Source organism: Poecilia latipinna, unplaced genomic scaffold (assembly GCF_001443285.1).
Source record: "Poecilia latipinna isolate Pla-1442-1.1 unplaced genomic scaffold, P_latipinna-1.0 Scaffold874, whole genome shotgun sequence".
Lineage (NCBI taxonomy): Eukaryota > Metazoa > Chordata > Actinopteri > Cyprinodontiformes > Poeciliidae > Poecilia > Poecilia latipinna.
In genome coordinates this window covers 425,489-451,273 of record NW_015113490.1, presented here as the reverse complement: position 1 = coordinate 451,273, position 25,785 = coordinate 425,489, and the positions used below count along the sequence as shown (strand labels likewise).

At 38.0% G+C, this 25,785-nt stretch overlaps 3 protein-coding genes across 3 annotated transcripts; all 3 read left to right on the top strand.

Annotated features, from left to right (window-relative positions):
- Positions 1-120: 120 nt before the first annotated feature.
- On the top strand, positions 121-6,760 carry LOC106957098 (beta-galactosidase-1-like protein 2). Its single transcript, XM_015048314.1, has 19 exons — positions 121-322; positions 466-651; positions 1,410-1,478; positions 1,583-1,678; positions 1,779-1,887; positions 1,962-2,054; positions 2,138-2,219; positions 2,328-2,392; positions 2,810-2,894; positions 3,060-3,197; positions 3,293-3,373; positions 3,510-3,616; positions 4,496-4,642; positions 4,739-4,810; positions 5,102-5,180; positions 5,494-5,581; positions 5,748-5,862; positions 6,096-6,212; positions 6,378-6,760. The coding sequence occupies exons 2-19, from the start codon at positions 488-490 to the stop codon at positions 6,486-6,488; spliced, it is 1,818 nt and encodes a 605-aa protein (XP_014903800.1). The 5' UTR covers positions 121-322; positions 466-487; the 3' UTR covers positions 6,489-6,760.
- A 737-nt stretch (positions 6,761-7,497) lies between these two features.
- On the top strand, positions 7,498-14,602 carry ilvbl (ilvB (bacterial acetolactate synthase)-like). The gene is made up of 14 exons (XM_015048313.1): positions 7,498-7,916; positions 9,095-9,296; positions 9,557-9,684; positions 10,193-10,443; positions 10,588-10,687; positions 10,799-10,896; positions 11,010-11,146; positions 11,526-11,660; positions 12,186-12,300; positions 12,398-12,567; positions 12,732-12,802; positions 12,891-12,962; positions 13,547-13,652; positions 13,794-14,602. The coding sequence occupies exons 1-14, from the start codon at positions 7,803-7,805 to the stop codon at positions 13,970-13,972; spliced, it is 1,878 nt and encodes a 625-aa protein (XP_014903799.1). The 5' UTR covers positions 7,498-7,802; the 3' UTR covers positions 13,973-14,602.
- Positions 14,603-15,571: 969 nt separating this feature from the next.
- Positions 15,572-25,639, top strand: fam118b (family with sequence similarity 118 member B). The gene is made up of 7 exons (XM_015048328.1): positions 15,572-16,200; positions 17,934-18,023; positions 18,250-18,502; positions 21,596-21,823; positions 22,502-22,630; positions 22,742-23,039; positions 25,481-25,639. The coding sequence occupies exons 2-7, from the start codon at positions 17,941-17,943 to the stop codon at positions 25,549-25,551; spliced, it is 1,062 nt and encodes a 353-aa protein (XP_014903814.1). The 5' UTR covers positions 15,572-16,200; positions 17,934-17,940; the 3' UTR covers positions 25,552-25,639.
- The last annotated feature ends 146 nt before the right edge of the window (positions 25,640-25,785 follow it).

The window sequence follows — 25,785 nt, the reverse complement described above, 5'->3', positions numbered from 1 at the left end:
ATATATATATATATATATATATATATATATATATATATATATGATTTTATCTGTAAGCTGCATCTACGTCACACTTGAACAATGCTTTACCCTTCTGACAGAGAAAAAGAAAAAAGAGAGAGGGAGAGAGAGAAAAAGAGGGAGAGCATTATGACACTTTTGTTCCCCTACAACAATAGTTAGCCTTATCCACAGTGTTGTGTTCGAGGCCTCCCAGCACCATTTGACCCTCAGATGCTCTCTGATCAGGCTCACAGTGGTTTGGATGCAATCTGGATTTTCTCTAAGATTTCAACATTTTGGATACTAAAGCTAAGGCTTGGTAAGACTATCTAACAACAATATCTCTCTTCAAAAGTCAGACTGTTCCAGTGATTTTATGTTAAACCTTCTGAAATGCTTGTGTACAGTGCTAAGTTTGGTCTTAGCTTATGAGTCCTGCTATTTCTGATTTTGCTCCATTAGATCTCATATTTACGTGAGGTCAATGAACAGTTGTGAGGGGCTGAGGGCCGACTCCTCTCAGTTCACTCTGAGGGGGGAGCCCTTCCGCATCCTGGGCGGCTCCATCCATTACTTCCGCGTTCCCAGACCGTACTGGAAGGATCGACTACTGAAGATGAAGGCCTGTGGTCTCAATACTCTGACAACGTGTGTATATCTGTAAAGATGCAAATGGATGAAATGTCTGAATGCTCTTTTTTTTTTGTCATACACTAAAATTATGTAGTGCTGATCAGCTGTTTATATAGTGACATATTCAGTAAATTAGGACTAACAGTACATTTACTGCTTGTATGTAATTACACACAAGTTATTGTTTATTTTGATGATTTTCAGCTTACAGCAAATGAAAACATGATATATAAGATTAGCTTATTACATCAGAGCAAAAAAACAATTTTTTTTTAAATGCAGAAATTTAGGCTAAATGAAAATGTTTGACAACTGCTTAAAGGTTAATCATTTTAAAAGGTACTTTTAATCTGGCAAAGGAACCTCATCAGAACACATATTCTAATTTATTGAGTTTGACTATCAACAGTCATCAAAGTAAAATGAGTAAGTAGCATCTGCTCCTAATCAACACCTTCAGAGATTACTGAAATTTGCAGATGCCCACATGAAAAAGCCAAAGCCAGTGGAAGAATGTTTTATAGTTAGACAGAGCAAAGTGGGATGTAACTATTTCCACAACATTAAACCTGAGTGGATCAGAAAAAACACAATGTGCACAAACTCTGGTTTTCAGACGTCATTATATTTGGTATATAGCCATTTGACCCTGGAAAAAAAAAGGTATTTCAGCTTCTGATCAGCAATGTTGGACATATCAGATTATTTTTACCTTGCCGGATTGTGTTCTCATTTAACATCAGCGAAGCCATTTCTTTTGGTCTGTTTTTCAGATATGTGCCATGGAACCTGCATGAGCCTGAAAGAGGGACATTTAACTTTCAAGATCAGCTAGATCTCAGGAAGGGCTCTGCATAATCATGTTGTTGTTGTTTTTTTTCTGGAATACAGCAAAAGGCTTTCTGAGTTATTAGTTTTGAATAGAACATTTCTGTGTCTCTTTCAGGGCTTATATCAGTTTAGCAGCAGAGACAGGTTTCTGGGTGATCCTACGTCCAGGACCTTACATCTGTGCTGAATGGGACTTGGGTGGCTTGCCAAGGTGATGTCACATTTCTGTTCTGTTTGCTATATCAATGTCTAATTAACACTGTTTTTTTTTTTTGTTTTTTTTTGGTGGGGGGGGGGGGGTGATTTCCCAGCTGGTTGCTACAAGATAAAGACATTCAGTTGAGAACAACTTACCCTGGATTTGCAAATGCTGTCAACTTGTACTTTGACAAACTTGTCTCAGTTGTCCAGCCTCTGATGGTAACTGCACTTTTTAATACGTTTTATGGTAAAGAATAGCCTATTTTTTTACTAATACGTAATGTGTCTCTTAGTTTGAGAATGGAGGACCAATCATTGCTCTCCAATTAGAGAACGAGTATGGATCATATGCAAAGGACGATGAGTATATGCCTTTTTTAAAGAATGTGAGTTAATTACAGGCTTTGTTGTTAGCACCCTTCTTTTATTCCATTTGTTAAATGCACATTCTCTACCTTCTTTCATATAGTGTCTCCAGTCCAAAGGGGTCAATGAGCTCCTGCTAACATCTGACAACTGGGAAGGTTTGAGATACAGAAGGATGGAGGGAGGTAACTACATGACTTATGACAAAACATAAAGTGTATCTCAGGAATCGTTTTGGTTATACATTTTTGTCTTAATGTCGTCTGAAAAGTTTGTGAATTTGATCGTTTCAGTTCTAAAAACAATAAATCTTCAGAGGTTGTCATTTGGAGCCATCCAGCACTTGGCATGCATGCAGGTAAGTAGTGGTGATGGGTGATTTAATATTGCTCTTGCATACATCACACCATCTTGGACAAATTTGCTTGCAGCCTTTCATTAAGTTTCACTCTTATTCTAGTAGAACAATCTCACATGAAAATGAATTAAAAGTTAAGAAACATATTTTTCACATTGTCACTGGTGGCACAGTTGTTGATATATTCTAAATTAGTATAATGTATACATTTTAACTATATACTTTTAAAAGTTGATCTAAGGTTCTAGGAATACAATATGTATTTAGCCTATACCAGGGCGTTTTTAAACATCGTTGCCATGAGTGCCAACATTTGTGTGTGCATGTTGTGAATGAACAAACATTTCCATTGTACAGGTTGGTCAACGTTTGTTGGGATAACTAACGTTATTTTTTACACACGTGTTTTCCTTCTAGCCCCAGAAACCTCTAATGGTGATGGAATATTGGTCTGGGTGGTTTGATGTCTGGGGAGAGCATCATCATGTGTTCCATGCAGAAGGTACTCGTCCGTCTTTTTCTGAGCCGTTCTCGTTTCCACTCATGTTTTTGAACATGCTCAGAGTGTACACTTCACCTAACAATTAGTCTTCCTTTTTGCATGACTACATTTCTTATCTGAACTTGTCAAGAACACAATGAATACTGCATGTGCTGCCCTTAACAGACATGCTTGGCGTGGTGTCAGAAATTCTGGAGAGAGGCGTTTCCATTAATCTGTACATGTTTCATGGTGGCACCAACTTTGGCTTCATGAATGGAGCAATGGACTTTGGCACCTACAAACCCCAGGTCACAAGTTATGGTAGGCAGGTGACATTAGAGCGCCAAAATCTAATACATTTCACAACAATAAGCAACAAACATTTCATACTTGGTTTGTAATCTGTTTCTTGGCAGATTATGACGCTCCGCTATCTGAAGCTGGAGATTGCACTCTCAAATATGAAATTCTGAGGGATTTATTCAGCCGGTACTACTGTAAGCTCTTCAACATCTCATACGAAATATCATACGAAATAAACAAATTGCAATCGATTTCTTGTTCTCGTTATCCACGAAAGCTGAAGGAGGCATGATTAGCTTCGACTAAATGTTTTGCCTGCTTGCGTTCTAGCGGAGCCTCTTCCTGAAGTGCCTTCTCCTCAGGAGAGGAAAGCTTATGAGCCAGTGTGCACGCAGCTGTTCCTTTCTCTGTGGGACGCCGTACAGTTCATAGATAAGGTAAGCACCTGTCTGGTATGACAGTTGGAACAATAAACAAAAAAATGCCCAATTACCTGATTCAGATACTTCATTTATTAAGGCAGCTAGTAATACAGCTAACTATTAGTTATGGAATATTTGTGAACAAACAGTGAGAAACAGGACAAAGTTCTGGAAAAGTTAAAAGTGAGGTTAGATTCTAAAACAATATTACATCCTTGAAATTCATTGAAGATCACCCAAAAAGAATACAGGTACTGAGCAACAACTGCAATCATACGAACCACTGCATCCATCTGAACCAAACGTTAGGCAAGGAGAGCATTTGTATTAGAAGCAGACAAGACAGCAATTGTGACTGTAGGGAGCTCAGTCTGGACTTTACAGAGTAGCTGCAAGAAGAAAGTCTCTGTTCAGAGAAAGTCACAAACAGTATTTTGGATCAAAGCCAAATTATGTGTTAGAATGGCCCAGTCAAACCACAGGCTATATCTGACAGATTTTCTTTTTTTGATAAAACTTGAAAATTGCTGTTCATAAATGCTGTTGAACCAATCTTGAGCTGCAAAGATGAACAGGAAGAAAACTTTGTCTCTACATGTTCAAAGTAGGCAGACATACCCTAAAAGACTTTCCAGCTGTAATTGTGGCAGAAGGCGATAAAAAGTATCATCCAATAGTTTTCATTTTATAGTTGTAAGACATTTTCAAAACCATATTCCTTTCAGTTCACACACTTCTTCGTGTTGGTCTATCACATAGAATCACAATAAATTTCCCCCTGTGGATGAAACAAAACCAAATTTGTGAAGGTGTAATCTATGTCTTGTACCAATCGTAACACACACTGCCTTTTAAATTCCCACATCTGTTATGTTTGACTATTTACCCATCTAGCCATGCAGGTCAGAGAGGCCAATAAACATGGAGAATCTCCCAGTCAACAACAACAATGGTCAGTCATATGGTTATACACTGTATGAAACCACCATCAGCAGTGGAGGAGCATTAAACTCTGGGAACAACATCAGAGACAGAGCACTGGTGAGAACAGTGACCAAAAGACCAACATAATGTTTTGACGTAATGCAAATTGATATCGTATGAGTTGCATCTTGGATGCACCTTGATGTTCTCCAGGTGTTCTTGGATCGGGAATATGTAGGTTGCTTGGACTACAAGACTCATGAAGTCATCTTGCCTGATGCCAAGGTATTATTTATCACGTTTCATGTGAACATGGAATTACTTGTTATAGACTAGTTAAACAAAAACTTTATAGGGAGAAGTTCTAAACATTGTGGTCTGCTTGATTCTATTCTAAGCTTCATCAACTAACATAAATTTTATTTATTTATTTTTAATTCTGTATTTTTTTCAAACAAACCTTTTAAACTTTCTGGTTTCTCATACAGCTCACTTCACTGTCAAATAACCTTCTTAACTGTATTATTCATTAATAATCCTTGCCAGAAATTACACTGATGTGTGTGTGCCTCACAGAGAGAGAGGACCTTGGCTGTACTTGTTGAAAACTGTGGAAGAGTGAATTATGGTAAAGCTCTTGATAACCAGCGCAAAGGTATTTATGGATCACTTTCATTTACTGCACATTATGCTTATTACCTTTCTATTATTGCATACTCAAAACCATGTTTTAGCCATTTTAGAATCATTGTCACAGCGAGGTTTCCAGTTTTACAAGTTAATAGTTGTTTTTCTGGTATTTTACATAAAGCATAGCACAAGAACTTAAAAGAAATCTGACCTTTTCATCTAGTGTCCCAGAGCATCCACAGCATTTTTTCTAATTCACACACTTATTTATCTGCGTGTCTTTTTAGTGTTCACCCTACTCTGAATGACATGTGTTTGTCTTGTCAACATGATTACAGGTATTGTGGGAGACATTGTGCTTAATCATGCACCACTAAGAGGATTCACCACCTTCTGTTTTGATCTAAAGCCAAGCTTCATAAAAAGGTATGCCAATTTACCTGAATCTGTTCATGACATCACTTTATATAAAATGTCTGACCTTGATTATATTAGTCTGTTATGTGCTGGATTAAGCATCTGCGTCAATCGGAATCAATTCACTTTTAATCGCAATCCGAATGCACTGCATCCCTCTTGTGTTTCTGTTTAGGTTGTCAAGTTCTGGTCAGTGGAAAACCAACCTTAAGTCAGGGCCAGTCCCAGGATTTTTCCAGGCCAAGCTCGTTTTGGACGGTCCTCCAAAGGACACCTTCATCAAGCTTCCTGTGAATATGATAATTTATTCATTTGTGTGGTAATATAATTGAATAATTGAATAAGCAAATGTACTCTTTATGATTACATTTGTTCAATGAACAAATCAAGCCAGAATCAAACAATTTTTAATTTCTGTTCCAAAAGAGCTGGGATTCCAAGACGTATTTGTTGCTTGCATTTGGAATTTCTTTGGAAAAAAAAAGAGCCTGTGTTGATATATGTGCCGTGCATGTATCCACAGAACTGGGGGAAAGGAGTGGTGTTTGTCAATGGCCAGAACCTTGGACGTTACTGGTTCATTGGTCCCCAGCATTTCCTCTATCTCCCAGGACCTTGGCTCAGAAGTGGAGACAACCAGGTACAATGTTCAACTTGAAAGTATTGCTCAATTTATCTATTGTTATCTTCAGAAGAAGAAAAGGAATTTGACTTTTGCTCTCTACCACAGTTTTCTTTCTTTCTGTCTTTCTCTCTGTGTGTTTCTGTGTGTAATCGGGGTCAAATTATATCTGCTTTCTTTCAGATCATTATTTTTGAAGAAGAAAAAGCGGATGGAAAAATTATGTTTTCTGAAAATCCTGAATATGGGAAAACTATTGATGTTTACAAACTTCCCTTTTGCAGTCTGCTGTAAACATTGTACACACCCACTAAGGAATTATTTATTGTTGCTGAAATTGAATATGAATTATATAAACCAGTTTACATAGTTAGGGTTGTTTGTAGTTGCCTGTTGTAGCAGTTTAACATAATTTATTCAGAGCTTAATGTTTTTGCTATTGATTAATTTAGTTCCATAACCTGCAATGCTTTGCATTATTATAAAGAATGTTGGATGGAGTATTTTTTAAACAAATGTACACTGACAATAACTTAATAATAAAGTGTCCACTACTCTGATGATCATTTCCAGTCCATGTAATGGTTTCATATGGCTTTTATGAAAGCTTTTCTCCAGAAGGTTTCAGATGTTTAACAAAGCCATGCCAGTCTTTTACACAAGCTACTTCCACGTTTAGCTAAATCTTCCTAAATCCCTTGCAGTGTTTTCATATATGACTCAAATATTTTGCTGTAGCTAATAAAATATAGATACACAACAAACCGATTAGTTTGTTTCCTAATGTGACGTTTTGCGAGGCTAAATTTTGACTCTACAAAATAGTAATTCAAAACAAATGAATAAAAGACCTGATAAGAAGTCGTGTTCGGTGAAAGGTTACGTCTAAAGTGAATTTGATTGATTCTTACCAAATAGTCTGGCTAGGAGATTGTATTTTAGCACGAACTTTACTCTCATTAGAGATGGATGTGAAAAGTGCGAAGCTTTTCAGGGAGCAGGGAAATCGTCTGTTCCTTGGATGTGTAGAAATTGCCCCGCCCACTCTCTAACGACAGACTCACAGGAAGCTGTGCGAGTAAACGGAAAACGAATATTAACTTTCACAGTAAAGTTGCTGTCTTTGTCATGCTATTTATAATAAAACAAAAGTACGGATATCATCATAGTAAAACGTAATTTTTCTAAAGTTTACGATCAAACTGAACAAAATATGACATATAGTCATCCGGTTCACGCTGCTAAGATCTGTAGTTTCTAGATGGAATTTTATTTTGAAATACATTTTCGGAACGATGTGTTATTCTTTCGGTTGGCTTGACCTGAATATGAGCACTGACATTTCTGCAGGTGAAGGAGCGTTGTTCTGGTTGAACTTGTTTAGGAGTCGACAATATGTTCTTTAAAGCATTTATCTGCTAACCTAAGACGAGACAGTTATGCTTTGAATGTACTTCCCAAATATTACGTATGAAATGAGTCTATAACAGCTACAGACTCATCTTTGCAATATCATAGCCTAGCATAAAAAGTGAGCTGCTGAAGTGGAGTAGTAGTAGTGGCTCAGTTTTTTTTTTGACAAACGGGGTTTTGGTTCCTCCTGCCGACATGGAGTTGTTCGGATGCATTTCCAGTATTCTCGGATATTCTGCTTGCGTTGTGCTGACTGGTGTTTTGTTTGCTGCCTACAATCTTGGTGTAATCTACCAGTTGTTTCACAAGGTAGGTGATTGGAAATCATCAAATCCAAGACATTCTTTCTTTCTTTCTTTCTTTCTTTCTTTCTTTCTTTCTTTCTTTCTTTATAATTCAAAGCAGCTCTCCAATGCCATGTTTGTGAAAATATTCTGCAATATTTTTAGTCCCCCTGCTCCGTCTAAGCTGTTAAATGTCAAAGAAAAGCCTGGGCTGCATTCGTGTAAACTTTGATCAGCCCTGCGGTTGTCTCATAAAGGCTATTCAAACACAGTGGTTGTTAGTGGGATTGCACAAAGTAAAGGGGCACATCACAGCTGCAGGCCTGAACAATAAGTGCTGTTGTCAAAGGGAGATAATGTGACAGGTGACCTTGGGAATGGCCACATGTCACTGGAACAGCAGCCTATACAATGTGTTGGTTTGTTTTTGTTTTTATTTCACATCTTTTTTTTGTTGTTGTTCTGATTAAATCAGTGAAAAAATGCTTAAATGTTAAATCTTTGGGGTGAGTGTTTTTGGGGCAGGCAGTAGAGTTACCATGTTGACAGATTCTATCACTAGAGAATATTTTCTAAAAAATCCTGTGGTCATCTGGGAATACCTGATTTTGAATTAAAATTCTGTAGTCAACTGATTTCATTTAATTTTATTTAGGGGTATCAGAGTAAAGGAAGCTGGATTCAAGTGCATTCTTTTCATATTTTAATTTGCAGAAAAAATTACTGTTTTTACTAATGAGAAAGGATGGTAAGATGTCTAATTTTATTTGATAACGTCTGTCATGAACATGAAGAAGTCTTTATGAATGTTTATGACAGTTGTCATGAAGTGTCATTCGGTAAATAATGACACTTTTAATGTAAAGTTGCTCTAAAAGTTGCATTGAAAGTCCATTAAAAGTGCCAACTTTGCATTAAGTTGTGATTATTTACAAAATCATGCAAAGTTGGCACTTTTAGTGGACTTTCAATGCAACTTATAGAGCAACTTTGCATTAAAAGTGTCATTATTTACCGAATGACACTTCATGACAACTGTCATAAATATTCATAAAGACTTCTTCATTCATTATAAAGAATGACATAACATAAAGGTGTTATGTCATGTTTATGACAGTGTCATGTCAGTCTTATGCACACCCCCTCAAATAAAGTGTTACCGACCTTTTTACCGTTTTTTTGTGTTTTTTTAATTGAATTCAGACTGAAACAAAGAGCCCCCGGCATGGAGGGGAGAGTGTTGCCGAAGTCCTCCGTGCGCATGGAATCAAGTTCCTTTTCACTCTCGTTGGTGGGCACATCTCTCCCATCCTGGTGGCCTGCGAGAAGGTTGGCATCCGCATCGTTGACACCAGGCACGAAGCCACTGCTGTCTTTGCTGCTGATGCTGTGGCGAGGCTCTCAGGTACACACAGCTCAGCCACACAAGAAGAGCGCGAGTTAATATTTGACCTCAGCGTCTGTTAGCACGTACCATGTTGTTAGTAGCTGTGGGGAAGAAAGGAACTGAGTCTTCTGCAGCCTTTTTAGGGTGTGCCTTACTGGTCAACATTATGACTTGTCAAACACAGGTGCAGCTCACGGGAATGTCAATATCTGGTTTAAATGAAAATATATTGCTAGACATAAATATTAATGCACATCTCTTTCTGCTGTGTTGCCAAGGTACTGTTGGTGTAGCCGCAGTGACTGCTGGCCCGGGCCTGACTAACACAGTGACAGCAGTGAAGAATGCTCAAATGGCGGAATCTCCATTGCTGCTTTTGGGAGGAGCTGCTAGTACTTTACTGCAGGTACATCAGTGTCACCTTCTTTTCAGAATTTAGTATATAGTTCACTGGTTTTTCTAAAGTGCTAAAACTATTTGAACATAATGATTCAGTTGCCTGGAGCCTTGTACCACCTCGTTAGAAAAAAATAATTGTATGATCGAACAATGCAATCATTCACTTTTATAGATTATCAGTAAACATAACAATTTAATTACCAGCATCTACCACTTTCCTTCCAGAGACAGAAATAAGCTCATTGCACGACTTATTTGATTTGTCTTCATCTGTGTTTTGTAAATGGCAAAATAACTCTTGGGTTTAAATAATATTTCAAGCTGATTTAAAAACCTGGTCCTTTTTGTTATGTGCTAAAATCCAAAGAAAAATCTAACTGAAAGACGGTATAAATACGATATAAATGTGCCAATCTAATAAAATACCACAACTAAACTTTAGTAGGTGGTGCTAGTCTCCGATGGTGCTCCTTCTAGTTGTCGAAATGAGCTGTTTTTGCCCGTTTGTGTCACAGGGCAGAGGGGCACTGCAGGACATTGACCAGATGTCTCTCTTCAAGCCTCTTTGTAAGTTCTGTGCCTCCATCCGGACCGTCAGGGAGATCGTGCCAACACTCAGGAAGGCTCTGGCCATTGCTCAGTCAGGAACTCCTGGTCCTGTTTTCATCGAGTTCCCCATTGATACTCTGTACCCATACCACCTGGTGTCCAAAGAGTTTGCTGTTAAAAATCCTCCCAAAGGGCTGATGGGAAAATTTGTCTCATGGTATGAGAAAATGCAGATTTTTTTAAAAAAATTTTTATAGAGAAATAAAATTGGGTCATATGATGTGAAAAAATAAGCACTTGCTGAATCTAGACGACATAATGTATTTATGATTATCCAGTTAATAGATTGCTTACTTGTAAGGTACCTCAATAATCACCTCATGAACCTTTTTGCTGGAGCCTGGGAGACCAGAGATGTTTCCCCACTTCCTGTTCACATCCCTCAAGCCACAGATGATCAGGTAATCTCAGCTTTTAGGATCTGGTCGTTTTCAGTAAATACATGATCCGATAGCATCATGTTATGGGACACAAAGGGAACAGACTCAATTGAATATTTTGCTTCTTTTCAGGTACAAGGGTGCATAGAGCTAGTGAGTCGAGCCAAGAAACCCGTCATTCTCCTTGGGAGCCAAGCTACACTCCCCCCTACGCCAGCAGAAGACATCAGGTAAAGGAACATGTGTTTGTCTTTCACTAATTAAAGTCTAACAATGTCATTTTGTGCGCCGCAGAGATGTATGAAAGGGTGCAAATATGTTTTTTTTTTTTTTTTTTTTACAGGAAGGCTTTGGAGGATCTAGGTATCCCCTGCTTTCTCGGGGGCATGTCCCGGGGCATGCTGGGAAAAGACAGCCCTATCCACATCCGACAGAACAGACGGGATGCTCTCAAGGAGGCCGACCTGGTTCTCCTTGCAGGTTAATTTTTACCGTGAAGTTAATTTAGTAATGATGGTTACCACTCACTCAGAAAAGTAAAGCTGATTGAGATGGGATGGATGACAGTGCCTTGCAAACTTATTCACCTAAATAAAACCCCATGCATTACCTTAATAACTTTGTCCATTTATGTGTAAATTTTATTCCAAACCCAAAATCTATGGAAAGAGTTGAAAATTTCTGTTTACATGTGATCTCCTTCCAATCTGGCTGAGCTGTTTCAGAAAAGGAAAAGGGGGATTTTTTTAGTTTTTTACATTTTTAAGAGTTTTATTTTATTTTTAGATGTTGAGGCAAAACTGCTTTGCTAGACAAAATCATGAAAGATTGTGAATATTTGTCCTTGTTTATTTTGTAGGCACTGTGTGTGACTTCCGTCTGAGCTATGGCAGAGTTCTGAACAGAAGGAGCAAGATAATCGCTGTCAACAGGAACAAGTCACAGCTGCTGAAAAACTCCGACATGTTCTGGAAACCAACTATAGCAATTCAGGGTACATTTGTAAAATGCTGTCTTTATCATAATTAAAGTACCACCTTATTGTTTGCCCATAAATTGGATTATTTATGAAATTGTCAGGTTTCTTGTGCAATAATAAAAGTCTGGAAAATGATAGAATTGGCTTTTATAATTTTCCAGGTTGGGATAAATATGAAAATATGGTTTGTATGTCTTGTTCTATTATGTAAACAATCAAGAATTATTAGTTTTTTAAATATCATAATTAAAAGTCCACAAATACAAGTGAAGTAGCTCATCATCACACTGTTGAAGCTGGCATTGGGGTGGCTTTATTATTTCTGTAACAGATACACAGATAATAAAGCCCAAATGTCCAGAATTTTGTAAAAACATAAAGAAATTTTAATCTGAAAATCTTGAAGTTAAAAATGTGAGAGCCATCTATTGTGAATTTAATTATGGTTATTTATCCTCCCAACTGTGGATTCTTAAAACAAATGACGCCTTTTGAAGTCGGGTCTGATGTTATGCATGCTGTATTTTTTCTTTCTTTTAGGTGACGCTGGCTCATTTATTGTGCGTCTGTCTAAGGGGCTGAAGGGCCATCGCTGTCCTGAGGAATGGCCTCAGAGCCTCAAAGCTGGAGATTCTACCAAAGAAGATGCAAACAGGTGGGCATTGGGAGGGAGAGGGGGTCCTGCACAGTTAGTGCAGAAGATATAAATAATGCACTGTTCATTACAAAATCACTCCTCAAATTGTTTTCAGGGCTAAAGCTAATGAGAAGACAGAACACCACCTAAATCCTTTAAAAGTCCTCCACTGTGTGGATGAGCTGATGGCTGACGACAGCATCATTGTAGCAGATGGGGGAGATTTTGTGGGAAGTGCTGCCTATATAATGAGACCAAGAGGACCCCTGCGTTGGTTAGATCCAGGTAATATACAAGCAACAAGATGATGAAACCAGCAGAATCATAGTAATAAACTCTTGTAGTTAATTTAATCAGTGCCATAGCTGTGCTACAGAATCACTAGCACCAATGTGTTGTGTTCTCTTTCCTTTGAAGTGTCTTAATCCAGTTGGTTAATTTTCCTGTAGGAGCCTTTGGAACTCTGGGAGTTGGAGGAGGTTTTGCTTTGGGAGCAAAACTGTGCCGTCCTGAGTCTGAGGTATAATGTTTACATTTATTTATTTCATTAACTCTCACATTTCATTCCTTATGCACAAAAAAAAGCCATTTTTTTGCATGCTTTGCAGGTGTGGATAATCTATGGAGACGGCTCCCTGGGCTACAGTGTTGCAGAGTATGACACATTTACCCGGCACAAGGTAAACACGTGAATCTTTGACTTAAACATGTAAGAGACTCAGATATTCATCTGATTCAAGAAAAAAGGTCACACTTTGTTCTGATTTATCACAGTGTGTTTGCTCACACTGTTAGGATTTCTCGCCATCCTCGTTGGTTTAGAGATGCACAGATCAGGGCTCTGTGCCCGATTTATGAGCTCTAGTTTTTGTGCAGGTTTTTGGTAAATTCATATATATATACTATCTATTGCATTACAACACTACTGGTCAGAGCAGAGAAGGGTTGAGCTCGCCATGTGGATATTTTAACCTTTTGCATGTGTTGTTTTGTCAGATGTAAACTTTGTAATGTTCTCTGTTTTTACCTTTGGGGTGTTTGTCTTGAGAAATGTTGGGTGTGTGAACACTGAACACATTGGTGAGCTCCACCCGGTTGCTTTTAAGTGAGCTCCACCCGGTTGCTTTTAATTACTTGTCTTGATGCTGTCTTTAATTTTTTCCTCTGACAAAGGTACAGATAATGCTAAGATGATAGTTTAGGTGGAGCTTACTCGAAACTGAGCTGTGCTGTGATTATTTTACTTGATCGCTTTGCTCTTCAGACACCAGTTATATCTGTGGTTGGAAACGATGCGTGTTGGAGTCAGATCTCCAGAGAGCAGGTTCCCATCCTCGGTAGCAATGTGGCTTGTGGCCTTGCTTTTACAGGTACGTATTTGACCGCCGATGTGTGTTGTAACGTCCACAGTGTCGCTTCCCATAATCCAAAGAACATTGTTTATGTAGTTGTATATTGCTAAGCAACAACACTTTTTCAATGCGAAAAAGTCATCTTTCATTTTTTTCCAGATTATCATACAGTGGCAGATGGTTATGGCGGTAAGGGCTACCTTGTCAGACGAGAAGACGAGAACCAGCTAAGTGACATCATAAAACTGGCTCAAAGGGATGCAAAGGAGGGCAAGGCTACTCTTCTCAATGTTTTGATAGGGAAGACCAATTTCAGAGAAGGATCCATCTCTGTGTAGAGCATCTCTGCATTAAAAGCACTCATATTCTTTTATTTTTAACTTTCACTTCCAATGTCTTTTTTTTTTTTTGTCAATTTCAGAAGGGATTTCAGCTTACGATTTAATTTTGAATTGCATTTAATATATCCTTGATGATTCTACTTAGACGTTAGGACCATATTTTTGACAAGTTGACCCATTTGTTGCAATAACGGTCATTCTTGTTTACCTCAGTGATAATATCAACAACCTTCTCCAGACTTTGAAAGTTTGAAATTTATGCATCTGCTGTTCATCGTGTTCATGTAGCACGATGCTGTTCATCGTGCTACCTTCAAGGTTGCAGAAAGCAAGTCTTGCCATTTGGAAAGGGAAATTGTTAATAATCAGATATGTTGCTCTATTTAGGAAAAATAGGAAAAATAACGGGGGATTCAGGATATGTTGGAGCTGTAACCTCCAGCCTCCACAAATGCTTTGAAGAAAGAATTACCTGAGCTACAAATGTTTCTGTGAATGTTGTCGCCTGACAGACGGTTTGCCTTTTAATGTTTGATTGTATCTTAATATGCATTGCTGTGTATACATTGGAAATGATTCTGATGATTCAATAGAAATTAAAGATGTTTAATACTGACTTTTAAAAAATTGTTTTCCTTTTAAATGTGATTACAAAAAATATTTTTTGACATCAAGGTCAAACCTTCAAGTCATTTCTCTGCTGTATGCAGTATTATGAAAAACAAAACAAATAGGCAGTAGAAACATTTTTTTGAAATTTGTATTTTACTTTATCTTTGATGTGGACAAACCTGCTGTCTGTCTCAGAGTTTAATGAAATATTACTTGGTATGAAAAGACAAGTGCATTTTTATGCATTCACTTTTGCTAAATTCGAGTTAAGAAGTGTAACTAAAAAATATTAAAGGTAGTCTCAGATATATATATATTTTTTCTTTTAAAAAGGAGTCTTTGAAAACCATCAACCTTCTGAATGTAGTTTATTTTTCAAACAGCAGATGGCGACCTAGCCGTGGGATTTGCCAGAATTGGATATGCTGACGTGTAAATTCCTAAAAGGAGACTGTATGGATTTTCTATGGTGAAAGAGGCCAATTGAGAAATAAGTTTTGTGGCGAATGTATTTCTTCTCCACTTCTTTTCAAATAATCACTATAAGTTTACTTTTTAGCTAACCGTTTTCTGAAGAAACGTAAAATATTTTTTCATAAACTATATGTTTTCGAAATGAGCGCAATAAAAGGTAAAAAGTATTGTGTCATACTCGTGTTTATCAGCTGCACATCCTAAATTGTGTAAGTAATGCGTGTTTGCGTCTCAGTCATATGTGGTTAGTCATCGTGCTATGTTGAAATGCGCTTTGTAAACATTTAATTTCTTACTTTGGTAGTTGGAAAGTTTTTTTTTTCTTTTTTTGCTATACAGTAAAAAAAAAAAAAAAAACTATCCAGTTTAAGATACGTAAAAAAAAAATAAAACAAATATTGTTGGGGAAACATCTGGTCCATCGCTGAAAATGTAATAGAATTTTGAAACGAGGTCAAGTTAATTGAAATATTTTACTTGACCAAGCTTACAAAACATTAAATATTATGTATTTTACGGTGACGTTCTATTACGGCAGCGCAACACAGTTTTACTATAGCACGTGAAGGCGTCATAAAACCCGGCGCACATTACGGTCGGCGGGCGGTCACTTTTAACAGTCCGAAAACCGTCAATATAGATAGAAGAGCTGCGAGTGGCTCAGACAGCAGCAGAGGTCGAGAGCGTTTATGACACATGACTCATGGGGAGAAAACATTAACTAAAACTATTTTTATTGGAAACATATTTGAGGTGCTAGATCTACTGTCACAATGACCGGAGGCAGCGGTGTCGAGGGAGTTTAATGCGTTTAACAACCCTGGATGTTTTTTTCTCTTTTTTTTGGACTTTGATGAAAAAACCCCATTAAACTTACTCTGAGAAAACAGCGAGGCTATTGTCCCTGGGCTGTCAGTGGTGAGTTTTTATTTCCCAATTTACAGCTTAAAGCGGGCATTTATCAGATTAACATCAAGACTTAATAAAAAAAAAGGAAGGAAGAAAAACGCCACGAAGGCTTATTGATTTCTGAACTAATTAAAGTGGATCAAGTTCAATCTTGACTGACTTTATCTGACTTAAAATCGAAAGACACCTAAAACTAAGCTGAAGTAAACACTGGAGTTACCTGGAGCAAGGTAAGTGACGTTTACATTTTCTTTTCTTTTTGTTTTCTTCAATCGGACATTAAAGTTTATTTGTGTCCAGTCACAAACATAATTTACCATTGGGCATCTACTAGGAAGACTACGGTAATTAAACTGTATTTCTGAACTAAAAGAGAATATAGATTTAAAATGATTTGAACCAAAATATTTTGTTATAAAGTTAAAAAATGTAGTGGCCACAATGTTATTGATAAAAAGCCTATAGTCTCTACCATTAGGTGAAGTGTTTTTCCGGAAGGAAATGAATAAAATATTTCCTGGTTGTATAGCATGGACAGTGTTGGGTAAGACAGGATGAAGTATTTATTGGGATCTTTGATGAGAAATGATACTGATAATTTTATCTGATAAGAGTTTATGTATTGTGTTAGGACTTCACAATACATCACAGTAATCATTGCAATATCACTTTGCATTAATAATAGTGCAAAGTGCTGTTTGGGATGCAGTAATTGTTTTTGTTTTATGTTTCAGGAATTAATGTTTTGCAAACCAATAAGATATTTATCTTATTGCAGTATGGAGAGCTGAAAGGGACAAAATAAAATAAACACATCATTTAATATTTTCATAGGTAATGTAAATAATTGAAATACTTTATTTAGTAGACAAAATATTACTTTAAATCATTAAAATGCAAACTTATACATATAAAAATTAAATGTGTATTTAATTATTTCATGGTACAAAGTCAAACTCACCCCTCAAACTCTATGGGCATTTTAACCCTCAGCACAGTGATTTTCTAATGGCAGCCAACAAACAAAACATTCATTCATTAATGTTCTGGATTTGAAACTCCTTCACTTTCAAGAGGACAGTGGTGTCCTCACAGACCCCTTAGTTGGTGTGACAACCAAGGGGTAATACAGTTTTTCCCCTGGGGATCTCAGACCTCTCTTCCAAGGGAAATCCAGCCAAGAGAGTAGGGGTGGCATTCAACTTAAATATCACACAAAGCAACAGTAAGTTATACTACAAAGCTTAAGTTCAGACTTATCTCATGGCAAAAATACAAGAACTGCCTTTCCCTGATTCAGTTTGTAGTCTCTGAATCACTATTTTCAAAATTCCTTTGGAACGGAGATTGTTACTCCATTGTTTCCTTTGTGGCATAAAATTAAGACGTAATTTTGCCAGAATCGATTTGCATGTGAACACATCATGACTGAGGTGATGCCCATGTAGGGATGTCTAGTTTCCACTAGCGTGGAAAAGACAAAATTGGATGAGAAAACCACGGTTAATAGTGACGTCATTGTCCTGTGACCTTCACTACTACTAAGATGCACAAAAAATTCTGAAAAACTGCTTTCAAAATGACTTTTGAAAATAGAAAAGAGGTGCAGAGTTTGTCTTTGATACAATCCTAATTAGAGCTTCAACTTTGATGTGCATCTTCCTTCCATTAGCGCTGAATTGAAAAACTGAGCTCAGAATGGTCTATGCTTTATTTACATATAAGGTAATCTATTTGAGGCAACAAATTAACTTTATGGAACACCCACATGTATTTGTAATAAGTCTGAAATTAATGTCCTGAGTTTGACCTATGACATCATTTCAGAGTCACTCAGCTTCTTGTTTAGAGAAACTAATAATGTTGGCAATCTACACAATGGCTGGTTCAAACCAGCCATTGTGTAGATTGGTCAGACCAGCTTCTATAGAGATATTAAGTGTTTGGTCATGTTTTTTTGCAGGAGCTGAATGGCCTCTGTTGTAGCAGTGAAAACTGAGAAGCGTCCTGCAGCTGATTCTCAGGATGCAGAGTCAAACGCTAAAAAGCCCAGGTAAGCTCAGGTGCACCTGCATGCCATTGCTATTACATATTCAGGATTTCTTTGCAGAACTAATTCAAATCATTGGAAGTGTTAAATGAAGGTAGAAGGTAGATATTAGTTTCCAACTGCATGCTAGCATGTTTGAAAAGGCTTTGTTGAACCGTCATGCTGTCAGAGGGATTAGGGAAGCGCCGTATTTGGATCCAACATCACTCGATTTCTGCCTGCCCCAAAGGAAACTGCTGCCCAGCCTGAAGACCAAACGAGCCCCCGAGCTTGTTCTGGTGATTGGTACGGGGGTGAGCTCTGCAGTGGCTCCGCAGGTTCCTGCTCTTCGCTCTTGGAAGGGGCTTATACAGGCCCTCCTCGATGCAGCCAATGATTTTGATCTGCTGGAGGAGGAGGAGAGCCGGCGTTTCCAGAAGCACATGCAGGAAGATAAGAATTTGGTGCATGTGGCCCATGACCTCATTCAGAAACTTTCCCCGGTAAGACCATCTGAGTCTGTTTTTTTTTTCCTTTTTTTTTTTCCTTTCTTCCCTTTCCTAAAGTTCTCCTTTGCACACGCACAAACACATGTTGGACTGCCAGCACTGCCTGTGACCTTTCCTGGAACCAGGGATGTTATGTTTTTACTTCCACAGATTCACATCCAGACATTATTCATACTTTCTCAGTCATGATGCAAGACTTGATTGTTAGGCTTCTTCTGTTAAAAACTAATTTCAGCTAATTCCCATGAAAATCCCGGCAAACTACTGCTACAAATGACTATTACACATCCTAACAGTGACCATTTGTACGTTTATAGGAAGTCACAATCATTTTGAGACCACCACTAGTTTTTGGAAGGTTTCTCATAAAGTCGTGTACTTTAACTGATTTTGCCTCTCATGAGCTTTTGATGGTATTAATGGATCTGTAAAAAGTTTTAGGTGGGGGGGAAAAAAAATCTGCAGTATTTACATACAACCAAACCGGTCTGTTCTGGAGCGGGGCTGGCAGATGGGAGTCTTAATACCGTTTGCCTCCTGTGTTAGTCATGTCTCATCGCACCTTTGACATTGATAAAAACACGCTTTGTTTCAGCACCCAGCCTGTCGGGACAAAGAGAACAAACAGCGCCTTTATGGCTTTATCCGTTGTGTTTATTTCGATCCACAGTCGTGCAGACACCAGCCCACTCCCCTAGGTCACAGACACAGCGGGGTCCAGCGCAGCCGGCCGGAGGGAAGAAAGAAAAACAAAACAAAAAAAAAACAAAACAAACAAACAAACCGGGAATAATGTGAACCAGAACCGCCACCCCATTTCCTCCTCTCCTGTAGCCCAGATTTTCCATTCAGACTTAAAGCTCCACCTGTGACTGCAGTGGGTCATAGTAGAGCATGTGAACTTTTAGTCACTCCATTCACAAAACCTGCGTTAATGTTTTTTCTCTTGTTTTATAGAGATACTTTTACTCTTCTGCGTGTGACTTGTCCTCCCAAAGTGTTACGTTCAGACACAGGTGACCTACTAAATGAAACCTCATTTTTATGACTGTGTTTTACCATTTCCATAAACTGCACTCGTCGTTAATCACTTGTACTTGGAATGCTAATATGTGTCTGGGTGTGAGACACCTGCCTTATAGCCAGTTAGAGGTTTAACCCACTTTCATGGATTTGTGTACCGGCCAAGTTTCTGCACTCTGTAGAAGTAATGAGTGTAGCAACAGGAAGGCTCTTAATATGTGCTGTTCCAAGCAAAAAATAAATTGTTCATTCATCTGTTATTGTTTATAGATTAGTTATCAACTGTTATGCTTATAGTAATTATTTAAATAATAAAACATTTATTTGTTGAAAGCAGTTAGTGAGACTTCCTTGTGAATGAAAGATCATTTTATCAGTTTCAGATGGATATTTTGAATAAGAAGAAGGAGAAGAAGGGTTGTTTATTTGTCCATTTGTTGGTTGTTGCATAAGTTGTGAGTCAGTCCAAGGACAGAGCGATCAGGATGGGTGCTGCGGACACTAGCTGCGGATAATGAGCTTCTTCCTCTGGAAGGGACTCCTGCTGTTTAGCCCATTAGAGCTGTAATCTGTGGAAGTCGGTGGAGCATTTCCTTCCAATCTCAGATCACCTTGGTCACTGCGCTAGCCTTTGCTATTCTTAGCTACCAGCATCTTTCTCACTCTTTGTTTTTTTGTTTGTTTTTGTTTTGTTTGTTTGTTTGTTTTTTTTTGGGGGGGGGGTGATTTCTTTTCTGAAAAGGATTGAGATCTCTGAAAATATTGAGTTTGAAAAAATGTGTTGAAATCCTGATTTGTCCAATTCAAAAGCTAGAACGAATTAACCCCTTTTTCTTAGAACGGAAGATTTTCTTTTTTCTTTTTTTTTTTTTCTTGCTACTCTGTTTAGCAGTACTTAGAGTGAATAATCCTCCTTCAGGTCACCTCAGTCCTCAGATACACATTTTTATTCTAAGAGACTTGATTCGTACATGGTCTGGTCACGTTGAATCATAAGTCATTCTGATCAAAAGGCATTTTGTTTCGAGTTAAAAATTTGGCTTCACATTTGGTCAACTTTGTTTAATGGCCTAGAGGCATTTTTTTTAAATGTACTTTGATTCGTACATGGTCTGGTCTTGTTTCGAGTTAAAAATTTAAAAATTTGGCTTCACATTTGGTCAACTTTGTTTAATGGCCTAGAGGCATTTTTTTAATGTACTTTGATTCTCTAGTGACTCAATGAATAATTATCTTTATGTTCAAACCAGTCCAGCATTTCAGCTCCAGTAAATACTTGATGATAAATGTTCAAGTAACACTGTCCATATCTTTGTCTCTTTATTTCTAAGTAGTCCTTCTCCGTCTTGTTCTGATGTCTGGTCATATGAAAATATGTCATATACTTAACTTGGTTATATAAGGTATTTTCTGCTCGAGGAGAACAGTATTTTTTCTCCACTCAGTGTTTAAATCCTGATTTCAGACTCCTCTAATTACTTAAACGTCACCATCTGCGTTAAGTGGCACCCCTGGTAAGATTGTAAAGCTAAATTAATCTTTTTTTGCCTTTTTGGGGAGGGAATCCTAAGTTAATTTGTTTGTGCTATGGCACGACTACTGCCTGAGGGTACTCTGGCTTCTTCCTGCAGTCCAAAAGTATGACAGTTAGATTAAATGATCTCTAAATTGCCCTTACGTGTACCATAAAGTAGAGTTTGATCAAAGATTTTCTATTATTAATAATGTAGTCAAAGTTTTCTATAAACTTTTTATTTCAGGGAAGACATTACTTTAGAGACAATTCTGCAATTTCTGGTGGCTTTGTTTTTTATTTTTATTTTTTTCAGTTTCATCAGCACCTGTTGGTGACGTCCTTTCAGGTCAGCTTTGTTCATCAAAAATTTAGAAATAAAATCTAATGGGAAAGTGTAGAAAGCACAAGTGACACAATGATTTGAGGATTGAACAAGCAGCTTTGAGGACTTCAGTTCTGTTTTGAGAAATGCACCAAGGGGGAGTGTGCTGTGTACAAAGACATTTTAAAGAAGGGCTGCGGTTGCCTTGTGCCATTATGTTTCCTAGAGGACGGGAAATGTTCGATCCACGTTCTTCAAAGACTGTCTGTACGAAGTGTTTGACAACTTGGAGTGCAAGATGGAGCACGCAGGGAAACACCTCTTGCGATCTGTGCTGCAGTTGATGGAGAGCGGCGCGTTGGTGCTTACCACCAACTTCGACAACCTGCTGGAGATCTACGCAGCCCACCAGGGCACCAAGCTGGAGTCTTTAGACCTGACCGATGAAAAGAAGGTAAACTCTGCTTCGACTGGGGCACTAATTGGTCTGTCCTGTAACAACGCATTATGTCAGCTTTTTTTTCTCCCTTAAAGAAGTGCAAAGGTCACTCATGCATGTCCAGCAGTGATTTCTAGTTTATTACATAAGTCTCATACAGTAGCTTAAAAATGGGGAATACAAGTTTAGTTTTGTATTTTGTATTGCACGCACGGTAATATGCTAGGAAAAAAATATGTTTCTTCTAAAGCATAATGTTGAAATTTTACACAGTGGTGACTAACTTCCCATTCATGACATTGCAAGTATACAAAGTTCCGTGTTGGCAGCTTTAGGGGAAACAAAGATAAGCCGTTTCTGTTTCTGACAGGAGGAAGAAAGTTAAAGTTCAAGCCGCTGATGTCAGATTCTATAGATCTTACTGTGTTTACTTTTGGTTTACCACGGCGCTGAACAGGAATCAGTCTTTCACAAAGAGTTGTCCTGTCATCTGCAATGGCCTCAGCTTAGAGTTTAGTCATGCAGATATTAGATCTGAGAGTGACCTGATGCTTTCCGTCTCAGCCCTGGTATTTATGCCTTGTCTCCACTGGGACTAATGTTCCCTCGCTACTACTTGGTGATCGTACTCTCTGCCCAGCCAGAACAGGATTTTGTGCAGTGGACTGTTAAGTGTACGTGTCTTGTTTGTAGGTGTTGGAGTGGGCTCAGGAGAAACGGAGGTTAAGCGTTCTGCATATTCACGGCGTTTACACTAACCCGTGTGGCATTGTGCTGCACCCTGCTGGCTACCAGAATGTACTGAGGAACACTGAGGTTATGGTGAGTCCTGGACTTTCTTTTTCTTCTTTTCTTTTATACCTTAGTTTAATATTCCAGCTACTGCTTAAAGATGGCACTAATCGTTAGTAGTGTTTGGTTTTCTTTTTACAGCGTGAGATCCAGAAGCTGTACGAGACCAAGTCCTTTGTGTTCCTCGGCTGCGGACGCACGGTGGACGACACGACCTTTCAGGCCTTGTTCCTGGAGGCGGTCAAGCACAAGTCAGACCTGGAACACTTCATGCTTGTGCGGCGGGAAGACGTGGGAGAGTTCAAGAAGCTGCGTGACAACATGTTGGACAAGGGCATCAAGGTAATCTCATACGGCGACGAGTACGGTGACCTGCCTGAGTACTTTGAGAGGCTGGCCAACGAGATCTGCAACCGCGACGTCTCTACCAACGGCTGGGGTAAGCTGCATGAGAGCCAGTAGATCTGGTTTTAGCTCCTTAAATCGGTTATTGTTACATTTTAATTGGGCCAGTTTGTGTGGGTGAGGAGAACTGAAAGAAGCTCTGAATCATCTCGACAGGAGAATGAAAAGACTTAAGTAACAACATACCGTTCTAGAGCTTGAGCTATACTAGTCCCTGTTCCATCACATGGTTTGGCTCAGCTCCACTTTCTCCTTCTGTAAGCTCTACATGGGATACGTTTTAAGCAAGGAGTTAGTCAGGGAGATTTTTTTTTGCTTTGCTAATCTTGATTACAGCAACATCTACTGTGCTGTAGATGTTGCTACTGAGATCAAACAAATGTTATCAAAGATAGCCTGAGTAAATGCAACAAGCAGTTTTCAAATCATGATTTCGTTCATTAAGGGAAAAAGGCAATCCAAGCACAAGCAAAAACACAATTATGAAGCATGTCAGATAGCTGGCTTTGAGTGGAGGAATTCTGACCTTTTTTTTTTGTTTTTGGAGAATTTGTCTAGATTTAAAGGTTCTTGAGCATTAATATCCAAATTAATACTGTGCCTCCTCTTCTTAATTTAATTTAAGTCAAGATTTTGGCTTGGTAACACCAAATCTTTCACTTTATTGTTTTAGTCACTGGTATCAGATCTCCTGGTGTATAATCCAAGTAAACTTGATCTTCAAGTCACAAACTGATAGGCAGATATTATCCTTCAGGAATTTATGGTAGAAACAGAGATCATCCTAAATTGAAGCAAACTTGTCCAGATTTTGAATCTGCAGAGCAGCCCAGATCACCATACTACTGCCACAATGTTTAACTGTCAGAATGATGCTCATTTTCTGAAGTAATGCTAGTTTTACACCAGATGAAACAGTTGCACACCTTCCCAATGGTTCTAATTTGGTCTCATCTGTCCAGAGAATACTTCCCCAAAGGTCTTAGGATTTCAGTGTTTTTCGGAAAATGGAAGACAGACCTCTTTATTATTTTATTTCAGCAGTGGTTTTGCATTTGGAGTCTCCCATGGATATGGGAGACTCCGTGTAATTCTTAGACGACGTGTAATTCTTAGATCTTGAATTACAAGATCACACTGAGAACTGATTAAGTTGTCAGTGTAATTCTATAAGCTGGCTTCTTCTGGGAAGTTTTATCACTGTTCCGTGTTTTCTTCACTTTTAAGTCCCAAAACCTTAAGAATGGCTTAGTAACAATTCTCAGATGGATAGATGCTAATGATTTTGATTCTCACCTGGTCTTGAGATTGATGCATGATGTGTTGCCTTTTGAGTTCTTGAACCTTTCATCATGTTGCACTTCGGGCTTTGTTGCATAGATGGAAGGAAAATTGAACATAAAAGTAGGTTCATCAAAGTTTATTGAAAATTTTACAAGCATGTGTGTGTGTGTGTGTGTCTGTTGGGAGAGGGGAGAAAGGCAATAACATTTTCACAGATTTAATTTTTTTTTCTTTTCCTTCATAAATCAAGCCATCATTTGAAAGCCTTTTGTGTTTCAACAGGTTATCTTTGTGTGATGTTAAATCTAAATGAATTGACTGCTCTCCAAGAGGCAAGTTATCTTGAAACAATAAAAATGAGTCTGTAGTCACACCCAGAATATTTGAATTCTGCATAAATTATGAATCCATAAGGACAGTTTGGCTCAGAGTTTAGATTTTTACATGGATATTTATGTGTTCAACATGCAGCCAATCATAAATACACTGCTCAAAAAAATAAAGGGAACACTCAAATAACACGTCCTAGATCTGAATGAATTAAATATTCTCATTGAATACTTTTTCCTGTACAAAGTTGAATGTGCTGACAACAAAATCACACAAAAATCATCAATGGAAATCAAATTTATTAACCAATGGAGGCCTGGATTTGGAGCCGCACACAAAATTAAAGTGAAATGTTCCCTTTATTTTTTTGAGCAGTACATATATATATATATATATATATATATATATATATATATATATATATATATATATATATATATAAAGTTATGCGTTAAACAGGCAGGTCAGGTTGAACTAGAACTGAGAGGGTTTAAAATCCTTCATCATGCTTGATGAATATCCTCAAACTTTTCTACCTTCATGAAAAATTCAGACCTTGAAGTTGAACTGCACAATTAATTGGATTGCAATTATCAAGGCAGCATCAGTGTGAGCAACACTGCATTCACACAAACCTGCTTTGGATCCCGTTAGTGACTGGTTGATTCGTAGTTCGATAAGCTCATACATTTACAGGGATATGGTGATGGAGGAAAAATATGTCATTTGCTACAGATATGCTGATCGCAATACTTCAGTTTGAAACTGTACTTTTTTTTATGTGCTATGTTTTTCCATGTAAGGAAGATTCCAAAGAAATGTCGACGATTATATAAATAAATCTTTTATTTTGATCCACAGGATCACCTTCACAAAACGCAGAGGAACAGCAGAATGGCTTCAGCACACAGAAAAACCTCCTACAGGGCTAAGACCAGATGCAACTCCTTCACTCGGAGAAGATGCCACTTTCAAGAGACATTTTCAGAATAACACAACTTAAACTTGACCCAAAACTCATTTCCTTAATGCATGGAAAGTGTCAGCTGTGAAAGAATATTTGATTTTCTTAATTTTTCAAATGATATATATATATATATATATATATTTTTTTTTTTTTTTTTTTTTTCAGCAGATTTTTGTAATCCTTTTTTTTTACAGCTTGC

Bases quoted from the DNA above. Each gene is read 5' to 3' on its own strand.
- LOC106957098 (XM_015048314.1), top strand. From the start codon at position 488: ATGAACAGTTGTGAGGGGCTGAGGGCCGACTCCTCTCAGTTCACTCTG. The intron at 3,198-3,292 runs GTAGGCAGGTGA...GTTTCTTGGCAG, and splicing joins ACCCCAGGTCACAAGTTATG to ATTATGACGCTCCGCTATCT. The intron at 4,811-5,101 runs GTATTATTTATC...TGTGCCTCACAG, and splicing joins TCATCTTGCCTGATGCCAAG to AGAGAGAGGACCTTGGCTGT.
- ilvbl (XM_015048313.1), top strand. From the start codon at position 7,803: ATGGAGTTGTTCGGATGCATTTCCAGTATTCTCGGATATTCTGCTTGC. The intron at 9,297-9,556 runs GTACACACAGCT...TGTGTTGCCAAG, and splicing joins TGCTGTGGCGAGGCTCTCAG to GTACTGTTGGTGTAGCCGCA. The intron at 13,653-13,793 runs GTACGTATTTGA...ATTTTTTTCCAG, and splicing joins TTGTGGCCTTGCTTTTACAG to ATTATCATACAGTGGCAGAT.
- fam118b (XM_015048328.1), top strand. From the start codon at position 17,941: ATGGCCTCTGTTGTAGCAGTGAAAACTGAGAAGCGTCCTGCAGCTGAT. The intron at 18,024-18,249 runs GTAAGCTCAGGT...CCTGCCCCAAAG, and splicing joins TCAAACGCTAAAAAGCCCAG to GAAACTGCTGCCCAGCCTGA. The intron at 21,824-22,501 runs GTAAACTCTGCT...TCTTGTTTGTAG, and splicing joins ACCTGACCGATGAAAAGAAG to GTGTTGGAGTGGGCTCAGGA.